This window comes from Rhinopithecus bieti, unplaced genomic scaffold (genome assembly GCF_001698545.2).
Source record: "Rhinopithecus bieti isolate Rb0 unplaced genomic scaffold, ASM169854v2 scaffold_7673, whole genome shotgun sequence".
Classification (NCBI taxonomy): Eukaryota; Metazoa; Chordata; class Mammalia; order Primates; family Cercopithecidae; genus Rhinopithecus; species Rhinopithecus bieti.
Window position 1 is genome coordinate 7,493,883 of NW_016806375.1, and position 18,319 is coordinate 7,512,201.

The window sequence follows — 18,319 nt, forward strand, 5'->3', positions numbered from 1 at the left end:
TAAGGATAGACACTGATTAACGTGGAGTATTTTAGTGTTAGAAAAACTTGCTGGCATCCTTGTATTTCTATCATGAAAAACAGAGGCAACCTAGCTGGAATAAGAAATTGGGATTATTGTCCTACTTAGCCTAAAAACAGGTCCTAAACGTGGGTGAGCAATTTTTCCCCTTGGGTTTCAATTAAGACCTTCTAAATGAAGGGGCTGAACAATTCTCAAAGAAACTTTACACCTTAGACCATAATTTCATGTCTGTTTAGAGAAAATTTATAAAAATTTTCCACAGGCCTTCAGTTTTAAGTAATTTGCTGAGGTCACTTGGCTGGCAAGTGACAAAGCCATGACTCAAATATAGGTGTTTAAGCTTTTGCTGACAACCCTTGCTTGACACTGTAATACTATGTATATCATTGCCTTATCAGGGCAATTAATTCCTCACCTTGAAAGGGGAGAAAGACCACCTCCTAATGACCAGAATTTTGGAAAATTCTGCTGTTCCCAGTATTGTCTTAAAGAGCTCTGCCTGTAATCCTAGTACTTTGGGAGGCCGAGGCAGGCAGATCACTTGAGGTTAGGAGTTCCAGACCAGCCTGGCCAACATAGTGAAGCCCTGCCTTTACTAAAAATACCAAAAATTAGCTAGGCATAGTGGCGGGCGCCTATAATCCCAGCTACTCAGGAGGCTGAGAGAGGAGCATCACTTGAACCCGGGAGGCAGTTGCAGTGAGCCGAGATCATGCCATTGCACTCCAGCCTGGGCAACAAGAGTGAAACTCCATCTCAAAAAAAACCAAACCAAAACAAACAAACAAAAAAAGTTCTGTGAGTTGAACATCTTGTTTCAGAGATCAGAAATTGGATTACACTGGAATCTTACTTAGATACAACTCTATATATACACTGCTTTTCTGAGCAGTATTTGCTACTCTTCTTTAAAAGAGGGATTCAGGTCCAAGGCAAGAGAAAAGTTTTAATAAACTTTTATTTTATATTTAAGATAAAGCATATACACAATTCAATGTGGAAATAAATTACTAGAAATACTTTGGAAACTTTTCCATTTCCCTCTCAAACTCACTTTTTTTTAAGCTCGTAAGTCTTTTTACTTGATTTTAAGAAACATGGCAACTATAATACTAAGAAAGAACTACAGCTTTGTACAGAAACATATATAACCTTGTCTGACTATAAGGTTTAGTTGGTGTTTTAGTAACAACAAAAAAGCACACAAGACACAAACACTCTTCAACGGGTTTACTCAAACAGCTTCGCTCAAGAAGAAAAAGGCACAGATTTAAAGGGATGACAATAATCATTAAGAATGAAGTAAATGGAGACTCAGTCAAAAAATGACACTTTATGAATTAAGTCAAGAAAAACAAAAGTCTTTCAAATTATCTGTCTTCATTAAAATGAATTTTTAAATTAAATTGTATAAACATATGATATAAAGTTGGTACTTTAGGAAGCGTCTTTGTATATTTTTTATGTACAAATCTTTGTATACAATTTCGACGTTCCTTATACATTCCCTACATCGCAGACTGAGCCAGGACCTCCCAACCGCATGCCTCAAGTCCCTGTGGAGCACTCTGGCAGCTGGATGGTCCTATTTGCTTTCTGACAAAATAGCTGGAAAGGAGGAGGGACCAATTAAATGTAGTCATCTTCAACTGGCTCTCCATTGACATCACAATAGTGGATAAAAATTGCCACCACTCGCTGAAATACACCCTTCTTCATCTGACGCATCTCTGAAATTTCCTCTCCTATTGTTTCCATACAGATGTCTGCAGACAGCTGTCCTTTCCTTCTAGGAGCATAGATAGTGCCTTTGAAATTAGAAATAAAAAGAGAGATACATATGATAATCAGAATCATTTGGAAAATCACTGATCAGCTGGTCCATAGGATATTCCCATATACTGCACTATAATGTAACTGATGTATGAATAGCTCAAGGAATGGGTCACCACCAGTTTGTTCTTATGTTTGATGCCTAAGACAGCATACATGCTTAAAGTCTCAAGGTAAAAATACTATACCAAAGGTCATCAAAGGTAAGTCAGACACGTGTACATGTAGTTCATAATATCCATTTCCTTTTAAAGTATTTTTTTAAAACTGTGGTTAACAATAAATATTCAAGTATGCTACCACTTAGAGAAACTACATTCAAAAATTTCTCCCCAAATTTCTACACCTAAATTATAAGTTTCCACACAATAAGCAGCTCATAACTAGCAGGAGAATAATACAATTGGAACAATTTTGAAACAATATAGGTGAAGAATTATTCAATAAATAAGAAGATTATAAATACTTAAGTAATACAAAGATCTTGTAGGAAAATTTGTCCAAAGGAATCCTTTCTACCAGCCTTTATATATCCCTAGTAAGTCCACTGAACATCTATTGTACAAATAAAGAACTGCTTTGAAGTGAGTAAATAAAAAACATTTATATGGGAAACCATTTAACACTGCACTACTCCTAACGCACAAAAAGATATTAAGTATGTAACACAGTAGGCTATACTTAAACTAGAGAATAGATGTCAAGTCAGATCATAATTACTTTCTTCATCATCTTCAAAGTCGTATCGAGCAAAGCTGTTGGGCTCTGCTGCTCGTAATGACCTCAGCCAAGGGAAGTCAGAAATCATGGAATATGGAGCTCCATCCACAACACCTAAAAGAAGACAAATGTAATATTGCTAACTGGCGTGGAAGTGCTGATAGAGCCAAATTCTGCAGTATTTTGTAAGCAGAATGTAAAATATAAAATAAAGAGAGTGAGTCAAGTGTCATCAAATCATTTCCAGCTATCAAACTACAGTAATTTGTAATTTTTATGTTTTATGTTTCACCACTGGTTCTGATTGTCCTAGAAATAGTAAAGACTCATACAGGCAAAGCAATATTCATCTGGCTCCCACTTCTTGCAGGTATTGAAATCATCCATGTTTTGAAGAACTGTAAGACTCCCATTCATATCTTCCCTAAGGCATGTCCAGTGATCTAGTTAATAGCTATTTAACTTTTCCTTTTTTAAAAAAGTGTAATTCTCTACACTTGGGTTACTGTTTGCTGTAAGCCCAAACCAGTTTGACTAATTGACTGATGGATCATTCATTCATTCATTCGTGAATGAGAAAGGGCCATGTTTTGTTTCCCAGGCTGGTCTTGAACTCTTGGGCTCAAGTGATCGTTCCACCTTAGCCTCCTGAGTCGCTGGGATTACAGAGGCAAGCTACTGCACAGGCTATTTAACTTTCTAAATATTTGTAAATACCTTCTAAAGTATAGATTTCTCTCCCCCAGGGGTACTTGGGGTATTTCTTTAAGTCTTCTTCACTTCGAGTGGCTTCAGGGAAGAATTCATATTTAATGAGCTCTCTGGAGGCAACAGGAAAAATTAAGTAAAAATTACAAAACTGGAAATAATTAGTGTCGGGTAGGAAGGAACCATCAAAACTGTTTCAGACACAGATTCTACCAAACATCTTAAACAAAATATTAAATACCTAACAGAAGTAGGATACAATCAAACTAGAGAATCCAAGTGTAGTCAGGTCGAAACTACTTTCTTCACTATCTTCAAAATCATATCAGGGAAAGAAAGTCACTTTCTAAGCACATGTCTTCTACACAAAAGGTGCTTAATGCAACATTAATATAACAAATATATAAAAGTCAAATTTTCTGATGATATAAAATATCATAGTCTTAAGATCTTCTTCAAATTGATCTCCTTTTTCATGCCCCAAGGCTAAATAATGTTACAAGTACATGTATAATTTTTTCTTGTAATTTTATCTGAGTTTTAAAGATCATAAATATATACATATGCTTTTTAGTTTTAAGTCCTCGTTTCCCTCAGTTTCTCACTTACGTTAACTTTTAAGTTCTCGTTTCCTTCAGTTTCTCACTTATGTTAACTTCAGGATAAACTTGTCTGAAAAGCTTAGATGGAATCATTTAAAATAAAGAAAAATTGGGATTTGCTTCTGGGAGTCCCTGCTATGAGAAATGACTAAAAAGGCTTTTAGGGGCCACAGAGTTACTTACTGATTGATGTTTGCTATAGTGTCCATCCAGCTGCGAATGCGCACCTTATTCCGGACATTGGGAGGGTTGCTGAATTCATGGATAATACAGATGTGATAGGGGTAGGGACCACTAAACAGCTTCTGCTCCAAAGTCAGTGTGTCCACCTGCGGAAGACATCATAAACAGACGCCTTCAACAAAGAGAATGCCTTAGAAAGCTCTCTCCTAGAGCTTCAACAATCTTTCCATGGACCTTCCGTTTTGAAATCTCTGGCTGATTTGAAAATCAAATAGTCACATACAGACCTGAAAACAGTTTGTCATGCTGGGAATAATTTTGCTAACTCTTCTGTCTAGGGAACTTGGCAATTTATATCTCACTGTTATATTTAAATGCTTAGTAAACCAGAGAATCCTGATTGAGATAAATGATGTTAGTCAACTCAGAATCTACTTCTGGGTATGTCCTTTATTAAGTACTGACTGCATTACAGAACTGTGACTGTGTAGTAACATATACCCTATTGAAATGGGACTGCTGTCCAGTCTTTAAGAGAGAATGCATTTTCTTGTCTTCTAGGAGCCTTTGATAACATTGCTTTTTTCTCATGGCATGCCCCTCTCCCATCTCTAGTTATGAAATCTCACTCTGCCATCTCAGTGGCATATGTGTTTATCTCCCTTTTGGGAAGGCAAACTCCTTGAGGGAAGGATCACGTGTTCTGTATTTTTTCGTACCCGGCATACTATAAGTTTTGAGACGCTTGACAATATGATGAACTGACTCTTTTGAGGCCAGGCTTACACACTGATTACAAAGGGGCATTTAAAATTTCCTTTAAACCCTCTTTTGGCATTAAGCACAGAACCTTATATACAATATACTCTTAATAATGATAATGACACTAATAGTTATATGATGGCTTACTATATACTGGCACCTGTTTTAGAGTTTCACATATATTAAACATCACAATAATCCTGGGTATATCATTATTATTCTAATTTTACAGATGAAGAAACTAAGACATAGAAGTCAAACAATCTGCTACAGGTCAGACAGCCAGAAATTTAATCAAGCAGTCTGAACCAGAGACTGTGCTCTTAACCACAGGTAACTTTTATTAAGTATAAAAACCTGTTGAATAACAACTCCCTGCATCATATATAACTTGTAAAAACTAAAATATCATTACTGTAGGTTGGAAGTGAATGAATGCCAAATCCAAAAGGCTAAAGACTAAAAAAAAAAAAAAAAAAAAAAAAAAAAAAAATCACAATATGTGTATCATCGGAAAGGAGCAAAGCTCGTTACCTGCTGCATTGGGCGTAGGTATATGATGCGGTTTCTCTCGGGTGGCATTCTTAGTATCTGGTCTAGTACCTGATCCATGTTCAGTTTCTTGCACTGTGCATAGTCAAATCGGTTTACAATTGGTGCATTTTCTACTTTTAAATGTTTTAGTACCCTGCACCTGGTAGCTACAAAATGAAAACAATGGTAAGCGCTATACAGATCATCTTCGGAGAGATGGCCTAATTTTTGTTAGCACAAAATACTGCAGTAACAAACATCTTTAACATAGGTCAAATAATATCATAGAGTACAAATGGCAGTTAACAAAAAAATTTGAAAATGTGGTTCTGTTTAATTCAAAAGAAGGTAGAAGGGGCACATTAAAGTGTCTTTTCTAAGATTTTACTGTTAAGAAAACCAAGCCCTAGAAAATGACTTGCTCAAACAGAAACCGTTTAGGAAATATTTATTTAAAAAATGAATAACTATTATACATTTTTATAGTCAATAATCAGACCTGAACTAATTCACCTATATTACCTTACATTCACTCTCAGGAATGAGCAGAGTTGGATTTTAACTCCTGTCACAAATGTAAAAGCAGAACCTTGAAAAAAAAGACCCAGAAACACATTTGGGTATTTTGGTCTAAAGCTATTCAGTCCAATATAGTAGCCATGTGGTTAGTGGTTACCATCATACTGAACAGTGTACACACAGAACATGAAAGTTCTATTGAAATGCTGGTCTAAAACATGATTAGTTTTTCTGTTTGATATACAAAACATGAAGTCAGAAAAAAGTAATTTTGATATAATAAACACATTTAACTGAACTAGTATACAAACTTCAGAAAAATATTTCCTTCTCTTTTTTTTAATCTCAAATTTCAACCTGCTCCAATTTTCATTGCAGACTGCAACCAGGTCCAACTTCAGAGAGAAGATCAAATGGAAAAGATTATAAAACCACAGGCTGATTTGCCTGATCTTTTTAACATTTCACAGACATCTTCTGTAACATCCTTGACCCAAATGTCATCATCGTCTTGCGCAATCTAGTGTAACTAACTTGACATTTAAACACTGAGCGAGACTCCTGCCTCTCACATTCATTTTCTCCTTCTGTGACATGGTGGAAAGGAGGGGAATTGGTGTTGAGGACAGCAACAGAGGAAAGGAAAGCGCTAGATGACAGTAAGGATCCAATGGTTGCTAGCTATAAAATCAGACATGGCTAAGGTCAGTTCTAATCTCATTCAATCATCTCCTCCGTCATTAACTTAGCCACTATCTACAGACTAAGCTAAGATCCTCTCCCCATGATAAGCTGAGCCAAACAATTTGGTTTAAAGGGGAGAAGGTTGGGCCTGAGGCCGTGTGATCCATCATTAGGTTAGAGAATGTACAGGAAGAATCATCAAAGTAAAAAGAAGAAAACCAGTCAGATTCTTGGAGAGCTCAGAGCAGAGAAAGGAATGGAATGAGGTGCCAAATGGCAGAGTCCAAAAATTGAGCTCAAAGGGTATAGGGACTGACAGAATGAAATGAAAGTTCTTCCAGTGCTACTGAAAGGCGAGGGTGAGTACCCCTACTGTTACGAACTCTGAGCTTTTGAAGAGCCTGTGTTCTCTATTGTAGAAGGAAACTCCAATAGGAGACAGTGATTTAAGATGTTTTAGGACCAAAGACCTCATTGGCTAGGATAGAGAAAAGTACTACTTCTTCAGAGTAAACAATAGAGTCTGGGGTCCCCAAGGTCTGAACTTTTGTAGAATTCAGAGTAGTGCTTGAATCTCAGTTTCATCTCTCCTTTCTTGGATTCTCCTTAGTTTATGACAAAATGTTTGGTAAATACCTTTTAATGGATTTCTTTGTTTACTACTAATATGGTAGGAGACGTAAAACAAAACAAAATAAACCTCTTAATATTTTTTGCAATACAGCCTGACTAACCTTTATCTGAAATACTTGGGACCAGAAGTGTTTTAGATTTCAAATTTTTCTTCAAATTTTGGAGTATTTGCATTATATACTTACCCTAATAAAAAATATCTGAAATCTGAAATGCGCTCCAATGAACATTTCCTTTTAGCATCATGTCAGTGCTCAAAAAGTTCTGAATTTTAAAGCACTTGGGCCTTTTGATTTTTAGATTAGAGATGCTCAATGTGTAATAACATTACTAGGCATTACTAGAGGTCAGACCCTGTACACACACTGTGTGTGTGGGTGTGTGTATATATCATGTATATACATATACAGGCATTTCTCATTTTATTGTACTTTATTGTCCTTCACAGACATTGCATTCTTTACACAAGGTCTGTGGCAACCATGAATTGAGCGTCCACTAATGCCATTTTTTTAGTAAGCATGTGCTCCCTTTGAGTCTTTGTGTTACATTTTTAATAATGCTTGCAGTATTTCAAACTTTTTCATTATTATTTTATCCATTATGGCGGTCTGTGATCAATGATCTCTGATGTTACTATTTTAATTGTGGGGTGCCACAAACTGCACCAATGTAAGTGAACTTAATAAATGTTATGTATGTCTTGACTGCTCCCCCAACAGGCTGTTCCTCTGTCTCTCTCCCTTTCCCTCAGGTCTCCCTACTCCCTGAGATATAATGATGTTGAAATTAGGCCAATTAATAACTCTACAATGGCCTCTAAGTGTTCCAATAAAAGGAAGAGTCACAAATCTCACTTTAAAATAAAAAGATAGCAATGATTAAGCTTGATGAGGAAGTCACGCTGAAAGCTGAGATAGGTCAAAAGCCAGGTCTCCTGTGCCAGTTAACCAAGTTGTGAACGCCAAGGAAAAGTTCTCGAAAGAAATTAAAAGTGCTATTCCAGTGAACCCACAAATGGTAAGAAAGCAAAAGAGCCATATTGCTGATATGGAGAAAGTCTGAGTGGTCTAGACAGATCAAACCAGCCACAACATTCCCTAAGCCAAAGACTAACCCAGGGCAAGGCCCTCAACATTTGGGCAAGACTCTCCACCAGCAAAAAGATTATGACTTGCTAAAGGTTCAGGTGACTGTTAGCATCTTTGAATAATAAAGTGTTTTTATTTTATTTTGTTTTTTTTCTGAGATAGAGTCTTGCTCTGTTGTCCAGGCTGGAGTGCAGAGGCATGATCTTGGCTCACTGCAATCTCTGCCTCCTATGTTCAAGCGATTCTCTTGCCTCTGCCTCCCAAGTAGCTGGGATTACAGGCATGAGCCACCACGCCTGGCTAATTTTTGTACTTTTAGTAGAGATGGAGTTTCGCCATGTTGGCCAGGCCGGTCTCAAACTCCTAGTCTCAGGTGATCCGCCTGCCACAGCCTCCCAAAGTGCTGTGATTACAGGAGTGAGCCTCCGTGCCTGGCCAATGAAGTGTTTTTAAATAAAGGTACACAAATTTTTTAAAAAAATACAATGCTACCTCACATTTAATTGACTATAGTGTAAACGTAACTTTTATATGCGCTGGAAAATAAAAAAAATCTTATGATTCGCTTTATTGTGATATTCCTTTTATTATGGTGGTCTAGAACCAAACCTGTAGTGTCTCTGAGGTATGCCTGTATACATATACATACAGAAACATATCAATCACTGCATTTAACTTTCACAAATGCTTTATGCGTTAAGCATAATTACGCACAGTTTACAGATTGAAAAAAATGAAGACAGAAAATTATATAACTTGCCCAAGGCAAGGAAATAAGTCAGATCTTCATAATTTTACATGGATGGATATCTAAAATATAATTTTGAATAAAAAAGGTAAAATTAATAGATCAATTGTAGGATATACTATGTAACTAAAATTTTAAGAAATCACAAAAATTAATACCCTATGTTTGAGACAGACACATATATAAAGAAAGATATAAAAGGTACACTGGAAAGATATATGTTCAATACACGAGTATAGATGGTGGGAGCGGATGAGATTAACAATGAGGGACACGAGACTAAAAAGAAAAAGGGGCTTGGATAAATGATAATGTGCCATGAAGTAAAGATACAATTAATCATCTCAATCAAATACAGAGCAGTTATACACTTGAGGCCCAGTCGGCGCTTCCCTCAAAAACCATGTCCAAGTCACACAGCTGGTAAATGACCAAGCCAGCAATCAAGCTGAGGTCTGACTCCAAAGCCTATGCAGGCTGTTATTTACTCTTTCAGATCAGGCAGTAATTATCTTTTGGAGACAGGCTATTTTAAAAGATGAACCAAGTTCCTCTACATGATGCTCAGAAATACTAAGGAGTAATACTTTGAGAACTAGAACAAAGGTGGAACTAAAGATAACCCAACACAATATTTCCTTTAAGAAAATAAGACAGTAATGTTATTACAGTATTCATGAGTTCCTAATTCTTTTAACTCATTCATGATGCTTGTGTATAATACGGGCCCAAATACATACCATGGATGAACATCATCTTGGGACAGTCTTTAAGCACTAGATCTGTGATTCCACAATTGGTCATAGTGACTCCAACGAGATTCTTGGATTTTAATACAAGAACCTACAAGGAGAAAAATTAGAAACTATATAAAGATACAAACTTTAGTTTGCGTGCATTACTTAGGAACTGGGCTAGACTGTGATAAAGGTAAGTGAGGGTTTTTTCTCTACCTGCACATGGTCATCCTCGATCACAGGATCACTTGTACTGGTGGATTTATCTGCTGTCCGCTTCCGTTTCATGGCGTGACGTGGCTTTGTTTTGGCTACTTCTAAAAAAGGTAAAAAAAAAAAGAAAAAACAAAACTTTAGCCTTGCTTTCTTTCCCTCAAGCACATTGAATCACATATGTATGAACACCATCAAGGCAATTCCCAAATCTACAATTTGGTTCCCAATGGAATACAGTTATATCGGTATTTCCAATGGATTGTTTCAAAACAGGATCACCCTCCATTACTTCAAACATATCTACATCAAATATAACAACCCTTCTCATACCTAGGTCATCCTAATAATCTAATGAACATTCCTACTTCCAGTCTCTCTGACTCATCTCATCCTAAATACTATTGGTGAATTGAACTCCTATCTTTCCTACTAAAAAACTTTTAAATTATTGACTGAAGCTTAGTGAATGTTTCAATGCTTGACATTTGGAGCTATGCTTCAGCTCTGCCCATTCTCCACACCATACCCTAGTCATGTCCCACTGCTAATATCTCCGAAGTCATCAATTGCTCTAGCTTCTTCTGCCCAGAACACCTTTTCTGACCTTACTTTTTGAAATACGACCCATCTGGGAAAGGTCCAACTCAAACACTTAGTTCTAACAAAGCACCCTTGATCCCCAAACATTACATACTGCCCTAATAGTTCCTTTTATACTTGTTTTGTTGGTCTATTTACGTAAAAGCTCGTTAAACGCAACAACACTCTCTTAATTCATCTTTGTTTCAATGTCAGTCACTAGCAATAAGGAACGTTTATTGAACGAATTGGCACTCAACACTTACAGAACGAATGAATGAATGAATGCATCACAGGTAAAACAGAATAACAAATATTTACTGAGCACTTACTGTGTGTCAGGCACTGTTCTAAGGGTTTTACTTGTATTAACTCACTTAATCCTTACAATAGCTCTGAGATGGACTTATTGTTCTCCCTGTTTTACATATTAGGAAACTGAAGAACAGGAAGGTAGAAAAACTTGCCACAGTGCTAAATGGGAACCAGGAGTCAAACCCAGGAAATCTAGCACCAGTTACTAAGCTAGAAAACCTGCAATCTTTCATCTGTCAAACCCTGGTTAATAAGGCCCTTATTTACTAGTACTGTTCTGAAGCAATACACTTCGAAATAAGCAAATATTGTCCTTATTTAATTTAAAAACAAGTGCTAAATTCATAGCTAAAACTTAAGCACATATATATTCCAAGAAAATACATTAGTCATCGTTCTCGTTTTTGATACTTAATCATACTGTAGCAGAGCATATATAGAATTAAATACAACTGACTTTCATGAACTAAATCACCACCATACTGTTTTTTTAGATAGTACTGCTAATTATAAACATTCCACTTGGTAATTCTGTAATATCAGTAATTCTGTAATCTCAAACATGAAAGATCACAAAAAACGACAAAGAAATGAGAACGAATACTGCAAATTCCCAAAGGCTTGGGCTTAGATGGGAACCTTAGAGATTTAGTCTGATTTTTTTACACAACAAAATCCTTTCTGCACCACTGAAGTCTGTGAAATTCTACTGTAAAACAATTCAAAGCAGCTGCTTTGGCTGAAGGCTGAAAAGGAGCCCAAGAGCTCTACCCATCAAACTTCCTCCAAGGACCTTGAAACTAAGCAGAATTCTGGAGTTCCAGCAAAACATGAAGACTACTAACCACACAACACAATGTAGGCCTTCTCCCATAGTATCCTGAAGGAACTTCATCCAAAATCAAATCATCTTCATTGACAAGGAACCTTCTAACGGCAGCACACTTCACCTGATAGCCAAAATTCACAATCCTTTTAAAACCTCTAATAAGTCCTGGCTCCCTCTCCCAGTAGCACAAAATGAAAATGAACAAACAAAAGCAAGCCTGTTTCACTACATGACAGTGTTCTAGTAAGAATCTTCTCTCAGTAAATCTCCTTTTATGATCTGATTTTCAAGTATCTCACCTTCCTGGACTGCTCTCTCCCTTCCCCCTTAATTTAACAGAGTATGGGGTTCAAAATTAGGTAAAGTTTCCTGCTCTCCAGGGTACCCAAACTAGTAGTTTACATTTTCTAAGAAAAGTTATAAAATGAAGCACACTTTATACATATATGAGCTTGAAAAACAAACATTTCTGACACATAAGGAAAAAAGTTTGTATGTTTGTTGTTATTCTCTTATGCCTCCCTCCCTGTTTAGAGAAAATTAATTTTGTTTAGGAACTTTTTTTAGTAATTCAAAACATCCATTAGCATCAACAATACCTCATATGATGGTGTCTATACTTATTATGTTCACAGTTATTATCTAAGCCCCGTACCATGTGTAAGACATGGTGCTAAAGGATAGAAATATACTGGTGAAAAAGCAGAGACTGTCCTTGTCCTCATGGAGCTCACAGTCTACTAGAAAGGAAGACAGTAAAACAAGAAATTACAACAGAGTGTGGTTCACATTAATGTTGAAGATGCTACAGAAACAGAGAAAGGCAGATCAATCCAGTCTTGGGGTGTCAGGGAAAGTGTTTAATATTTATAGCAACTATTTTAATCTTAAATGTTATTCTTTGACAATCCAATTATTTATTTCTCTAATATTTACTTTACAAATTGTTATACAGTGAGGATTAAAAGAAACTTACAGGTATTTACTCTCAAAATATAAATTCACAAAACAATTATATTAGCTTCTAAAATGGCTTTAACACTCCACAGGGTCATAAATTAAAACCAAATATCTCAAATGTTACTTTTTTTGAACTGATTTTAAAATCTTTAAATTCAAGTTTCTTCCTTTATTAGTTTGGATTTTTCTCTTTAAAAAACATGCCAGATTAAAAATAATTTGGGCCGGGCGCGGTGGCTCATGCCTGTAATCCCAGCACTTTAGGAGGCTGAGGCGGGTGGATCACCTGAGGTCAGGAGTTGGAGACCAGCCTGGCCAAAATGGGGAACCCCCGTCTCTACTAAAAACACAAAAATTAGCTAGGCATGGTGGTAGGCACCTGTAATCCCAGCTACTCGGGAGGCTGAGGTAGGAGAATCACTTGAACCCGGGAGGTAGAGGCTGCAGTGAGCTGAGATGGCGCCACTGCACTCCAGCCTGGGCGAACACGGCGAGACTTCATCTCAAAAATAATAATAATAATCTCAAAAATAATAATAATAATAATAATAATAATTTGTAAGCCACCCAAATAACTTCTTGTTCTTTCCAAAAGGGATTTTAATAATATTAAAATCAGTACTTTGATATCTACCCCAAAAAACCGCTATTCAAAGTAAATAGACATTTTTATAAACCTAAAATATATTAGCAAATAATTTACCTAGTATAACCATGTTACAGACATTAGAAGTCTTCTCAAATTGAAAAAAAATCACATAATAAATGCAATAAGAAGCACTACATAAATATTTTCTTTATTTTAAATCCAGAGAATGATTTAACTTAAAAAAAGTTCTAGACATGAAAAAAGTCAGAATGAAATAGTTAAGGGATAAGCAGAACACAAGGCAAAAAATAACAAAACAACAAAAAACAAAAAAACTTTATCAAGACACGTAAGTAAAACGGCAAACATAACAGTCCCTAAACAGGAAGACTCAGTGCTGTTAAAATGACAATTATGTTTCAGTTATCAATTGAATGAAATTCCAAACAAAAAGCAAGATTAGTTTTTGGAACTTGAAAAAAATATTACAAAGCACATCTATAAAAATAAATGGCAAATGCATGGCTAGTCAAGGAAATTTCGAAGAAGAATAATGAAAGAAGACAGAACACTGGAACAGAATAGAATGGCCAGAGATTAACCTAAGTATGTCTAAGAATTTAGTAGATGAGCAAAGAGCATTTCAAAATAATAGCACAAGAACGGACATCCATAACCAGTACTGAAACAAGTTGGTGATAGTTTGGAATAAAAAATTAACATTAGTTCCCACAGATTGAAATAAAATTCCAACTGAACTAAGGAACTAAACTGAAATCAGTGAACAAAGGAATAAGAAGATGGGCACATTTATCTGAACCAAGTGTAGGAAAGGCCTTTCACAGCATAAAAATGAACTCGTAAAGGAAAACACGCAGATCTGACTTTGCAAATATGAAAAACCACACAACAAAAGGTGTCATAGGAGGCAGATACTGTTTAATGGGCACAGAGTTTCAGTTTGGGATGATGAAAAAGTTCAGATGGTTGGTGGTGACAGCTGCATAACAAGGTGAATGTATTTAGTGCCGCTGAATTATACACTGTACACTGAATGGTAAAGTTATATCTTACCACCAATTTTTTAAAAAAGGTATTATCAAACATTTACAATTGAAGCTGGGAAAAGTATTTTCACCATATGGCAGAACCACTGTTTGCAAAGCATAAAAAAGTCTTCAAATAAAACTCATATATTTCAATGAGTTTATGCAACTATGGTAACTAGCACACAATTAATTAAGGTCTCAAATGTATCTCATGAAAGCTTACTTTTGTTCTGTTTAGCTCTGTATGATTCAATTAGTTCTATTTAGAATATACAAAAAGCACTGACTACCTATGTTCTGGGACTGATTTTAATGTTTTAAAATTGAGGGCTACTTGAAGAAAATTAAAATACATTATTATTCACTGTCAGGTAGTAATGATATAATAAAGGCAGGAAAGAGTACTTAAAAATAAGATCAGAAATGGAAACAGACTTATGATTAATAAATGTGCTTACACCCATTCCACCCAATTCCTTGGCTATACATTGTAACATTAATGAAATTAAATACACATTATTTGTTCTGAGTATTTTCACCAAAATAATTCTCAGCCAAACCATTTACTTACCTGCTTATCTCCTGGCAAACCTTACTTGAATTGAAGCAAAACTAGATTTCTGAAAAAATTACTAAGTACTGCAGAGACAGAGAGAGGGCTATACCCAGGAAGCTGCACTGAGATGTGTTGCCCCAGCCCCAGCAACGTCAAGTCCTTGCCTTTTGGCTAAGGTTTAAAACTTCCCTAAGTTAAGACTTCTCTAAGTGTGTGATGGTAGCAGAGTTCATCTACTGGGGCTTAGGTGTCAGTCAGTGTTATATTTAGGGTAAATACACACAGTGCCACTTTCCTTAAAAGCTGAACTATTTGAGTTTTCCAGGTTGGACATTGCATAAACTGTTTTACACCCCCACCCACCAAACCACTGCTGAAAATTAGTTCAAAATCTGTAAGACCCACAAAACCCCAAAACAGAATTTAATTTGCCAAACTGGCTTTTTGTAAGAAAACTCATGAAACAAGTTCATGCCTTTCTGCAGCCCTACCCTGCAGTTGCTAATCCTAGGAGCATTGTCATACCTGACTCAGATACCAGCAGTACATGGGACAGTCTGCTCCTGGCCCTGGTTAGGGGCCTCCGAGGGTAGTCTTCATTAGACTGCACGTCACAACTCTCAGGCTGGGAGCTCCCCCTCCTGTCCTCACCTGTAGCCCCAGAGCCACTCCCATTAGTCCTCTCATCATGTGCTGGGCCTGAAGACCCCCCTTGTGGCAGAGTCCTAAAGGAAAAGGCGGATCTCGTACCATCCGGGCCATTCACAACACAGGCTCGGCTGGTTGAAGGACGTTCCTCATCAGAACACCTGCTAGTTCTCCTTTGGGATTCCTGGGGCCTGTGACAGCAGCATCTGGGGCAGACAGAACTCTCTGCATCTCCCTCCTCCATGGCCTCAGAGTCCTCTGACCCACCGGGGGAGCAGGCACACTGCCTGGACACATCCACTTCTGTAGGGCTAGGCTCGGAAGAGCCGCCGCTGTTCACCGTCCTTACAAAGTCGGGGCTTTGAGAAGCAGTGCTGTGTGAGCTGGAGTTTCCCACTGTGCTGGCGGTGGTGCTGCTGCAGCTGGGATAAACATCCTTGCTTTTTTTCTTTTCAGGAATATCCCTAGCTGCTTTCATATCGGCTTTGATCTGCTCACTGGTGACCTGACAGCCTTTCTCACAGCTGCTTTCCTCGAGGGGAAACTGCTTCGACTGGCCCATCTGATGGGAGTTGTACCTCTTTCGAAGTGGAGTCTTGCCTTTTCCACTTACTGCTTATAGAAAAAGAAGAACGGCCCGAGGAAAAGAAAAGATTTCAGTACAAATTCTGGACAACACGCAAGAGTAAATTTGGAACAGGAAATAATGTATACTAAACACTAATTTTCCTAAAGTATAACTGTGATCACATCATTGAGCTGCTATAAAATTCTCTATGGCTCCCTAGTGTCTACCTGGTTTATACTCCTTAGCTATGCCTTCAAGCCTCACTATGATCTAATTCCAAACCATCTTTCCATGTTGTCCCCTCCATATACATTCTACATTCCAGCTCCAGCTTTTCTCTCAATATACCCTTGCTTTACTACCTCAAGGCCTTTGTTCTCACCAATTTGTCAGCCCTGGTCCTCTACTCCATCTCTTCTGCACCCCCACCCCAAATCAACTGTGGTTGTAGTATGTGCCCTGTAATGTTACTACCTATTGTTTTTGACACGACTCTTCAACCAGACTAGAACTTCTGTAAAGAGAGACCATGACTTACTCATCTCTATATCCCTCACAGTGCCTAACACAATACCTGGGGCACAATAAAGCCCAATGAAGATATAAAGGAATAAATAGGTTTTGTCTGGCCAACAGAGGATTTAGTTGCTAAATTTAGAAACTGCACTGTCTGGGAAAGTTAGGTTAGTCAGCTGGTCATATTACTTTTCCTAAATTTCAGTTTCCATAAAACCTTCTTTCAACCACAGTATAAAGTTATCTGAATCTCTTAAATAGAAATTGAATAATCAGCCAATGATTAGCAAATTATTCCAAGTCCAAAGAACTAAACTTTCCAGATAATAGTACTATATAAATGTTTCAGGGTCAGTGTTAAATGTGTATTGAACATTCAAAAATATTAAGGAGTAAGGGTACCCAAGGAAAAATGACTGGACAATTTGTAAAAAATCTATCCTTTGCTAAAAAAGGTAAGCACATGGTTCGGAGAAACAAAAGGGAAGGAAAGACAAGGAAGAAGTATGAACTTCAAAGTTAAGAGAAGTACAGTTTCTTGGTGAAGCACTGCAGAGGGTTGTTGCCTAGATTTAAAGGGATGTGAGGGATTATAAAAATATACTTTGGACTCCTTCAAGCACCAAACTAGCCACCAATATTCATTAAGCACAACTGGACAGATTATCAACTGGTGAATGTTTGCTTTTCATTGCTCTGGATGACTCAGTAGTCATCCCTTACGTGAGGCACAGGCTTTTCGCTCACTAATCTCTGACACCCTGATGCCACAACTAAAGCCTCCACTGTAGACTTAGAATCCTTCTTTTCTTCCCTGAGCCCTCATTCCACACCACTGTTGTGTTGTACTGCCTACAAGAGCACCACCCAGATTTCCCTCTTACTTGGGCAAGTGCATTTCTTGCTTCCTGTCACATTCCATAATATATGTTAACTGCACCCAAGTTGTCATATTAAGGCCAAGTGTGTCAGTTCTGATAGTGACTGTCATTAACAGTTCAGAGAAAGACGTAATTTCTCACCTGACAATTCCCTGGACTGCACTGACTCTGCAGTTTTCTCTTCACGTTCAGAGTAACGCCGAGTACCGTTCTTAGGAATCCAGACTTCTTGGAGTTCTAGACTATCTTCTTCATCATCACTCTCTGAATCATGAACAGTAATTGGGGTTGGTTTTACTACACGCTGAAGACCACTGGGTCCTAAAAAAAAAAGGTACAGGCGTAACAGTTACTTTTTGTGCAAGAAAGGGTCTAATGCGAAGTACTATTTCCAGGGCTCTGGAATCAATAGAGATGCTTTGTGGCTTTATGCAGCCTCCCCTGGCACACATTTTAACCGATAATGCACTTGGATAAGATACTGTGAAAGCAACTTAACTCTAAACCATTATGTCAACATTAAGTATGATTAATATGCCAATCAACTTGATGCATTTCTAAAGGCAAATTAAAATAGACATTCATATAGCATTCCCTTGCAGGATCTTCACTATTTCAAAGAGTAGCATAAAATCATCCTAAAAATAATCTAAATAACAGTGATAATTTTAAAAATAAGCTACATATTTTCTCAATTTTTCAAACATATGAGCCAAGGTTAAGTAAATGAAGATGAACTCAGAAATGTATGGGACTGGTAAACAAGACTGTATTCTTTGAGTATGGATCTATCTCATTAGATGTAGCAGATCTATTTTTGAAGGCTAGACGCATG

General features: G+C 37.2%; 1 protein-coding gene across 4 annotated transcripts in view; it reads right to left on the reverse strand.

The window, feature by feature from the left end:
* Nucleotides 1-963: 963 nt before the first annotated feature.
* FBXO38 (F-box protein 38) overlaps nucleotides 964-18,319 on the reverse strand; it is a 59,425-nt gene continuing 42,069 nt past the window's right edge. The window contains exons 14-22 of one of the 4 annotated variants that reach the window (XM_017875844.1): nucleotides 17,626-17,805; nucleotides 15,622-16,131; nucleotides 9,995-10,095; nucleotides 9,782-9,884; nucleotides 5,367-5,533; nucleotides 4,071-4,216; nucleotides 3,295-3,398; nucleotides 2,578-2,691; nucleotides 964-1,832 (exon numbers count right to left, since the gene is read on the reverse strand). In XM_017875844.1, coding sequence (XP_017731333.1) covers nucleotides 1,654-1,832; nucleotides 2,578-2,691; nucleotides 3,295-3,398; nucleotides 4,071-4,216; nucleotides 5,367-5,533; nucleotides 9,782-9,884; nucleotides 9,995-10,095; nucleotides 15,622-16,131; nucleotides 17,626-17,805 — 1,604 coding nt within the window. In that variant the 3' untranslated portion in view covers nucleotides 964-1,653. Of the gene's footprint in view, nucleotides 1,833-2,577; nucleotides 2,692-3,294; nucleotides 3,399-4,070; nucleotides 4,217-5,366; nucleotides 5,534-9,781; nucleotides 9,885-9,994; nucleotides 10,096-15,396; nucleotides 16,132-17,625; nucleotides 17,806-18,319 lie in introns of all 4 variants that reach the window. The other 3 variants (XM_017875843.1, XM_017875842.1, XM_017875845.1) reach the window with 3 other exon arrangements.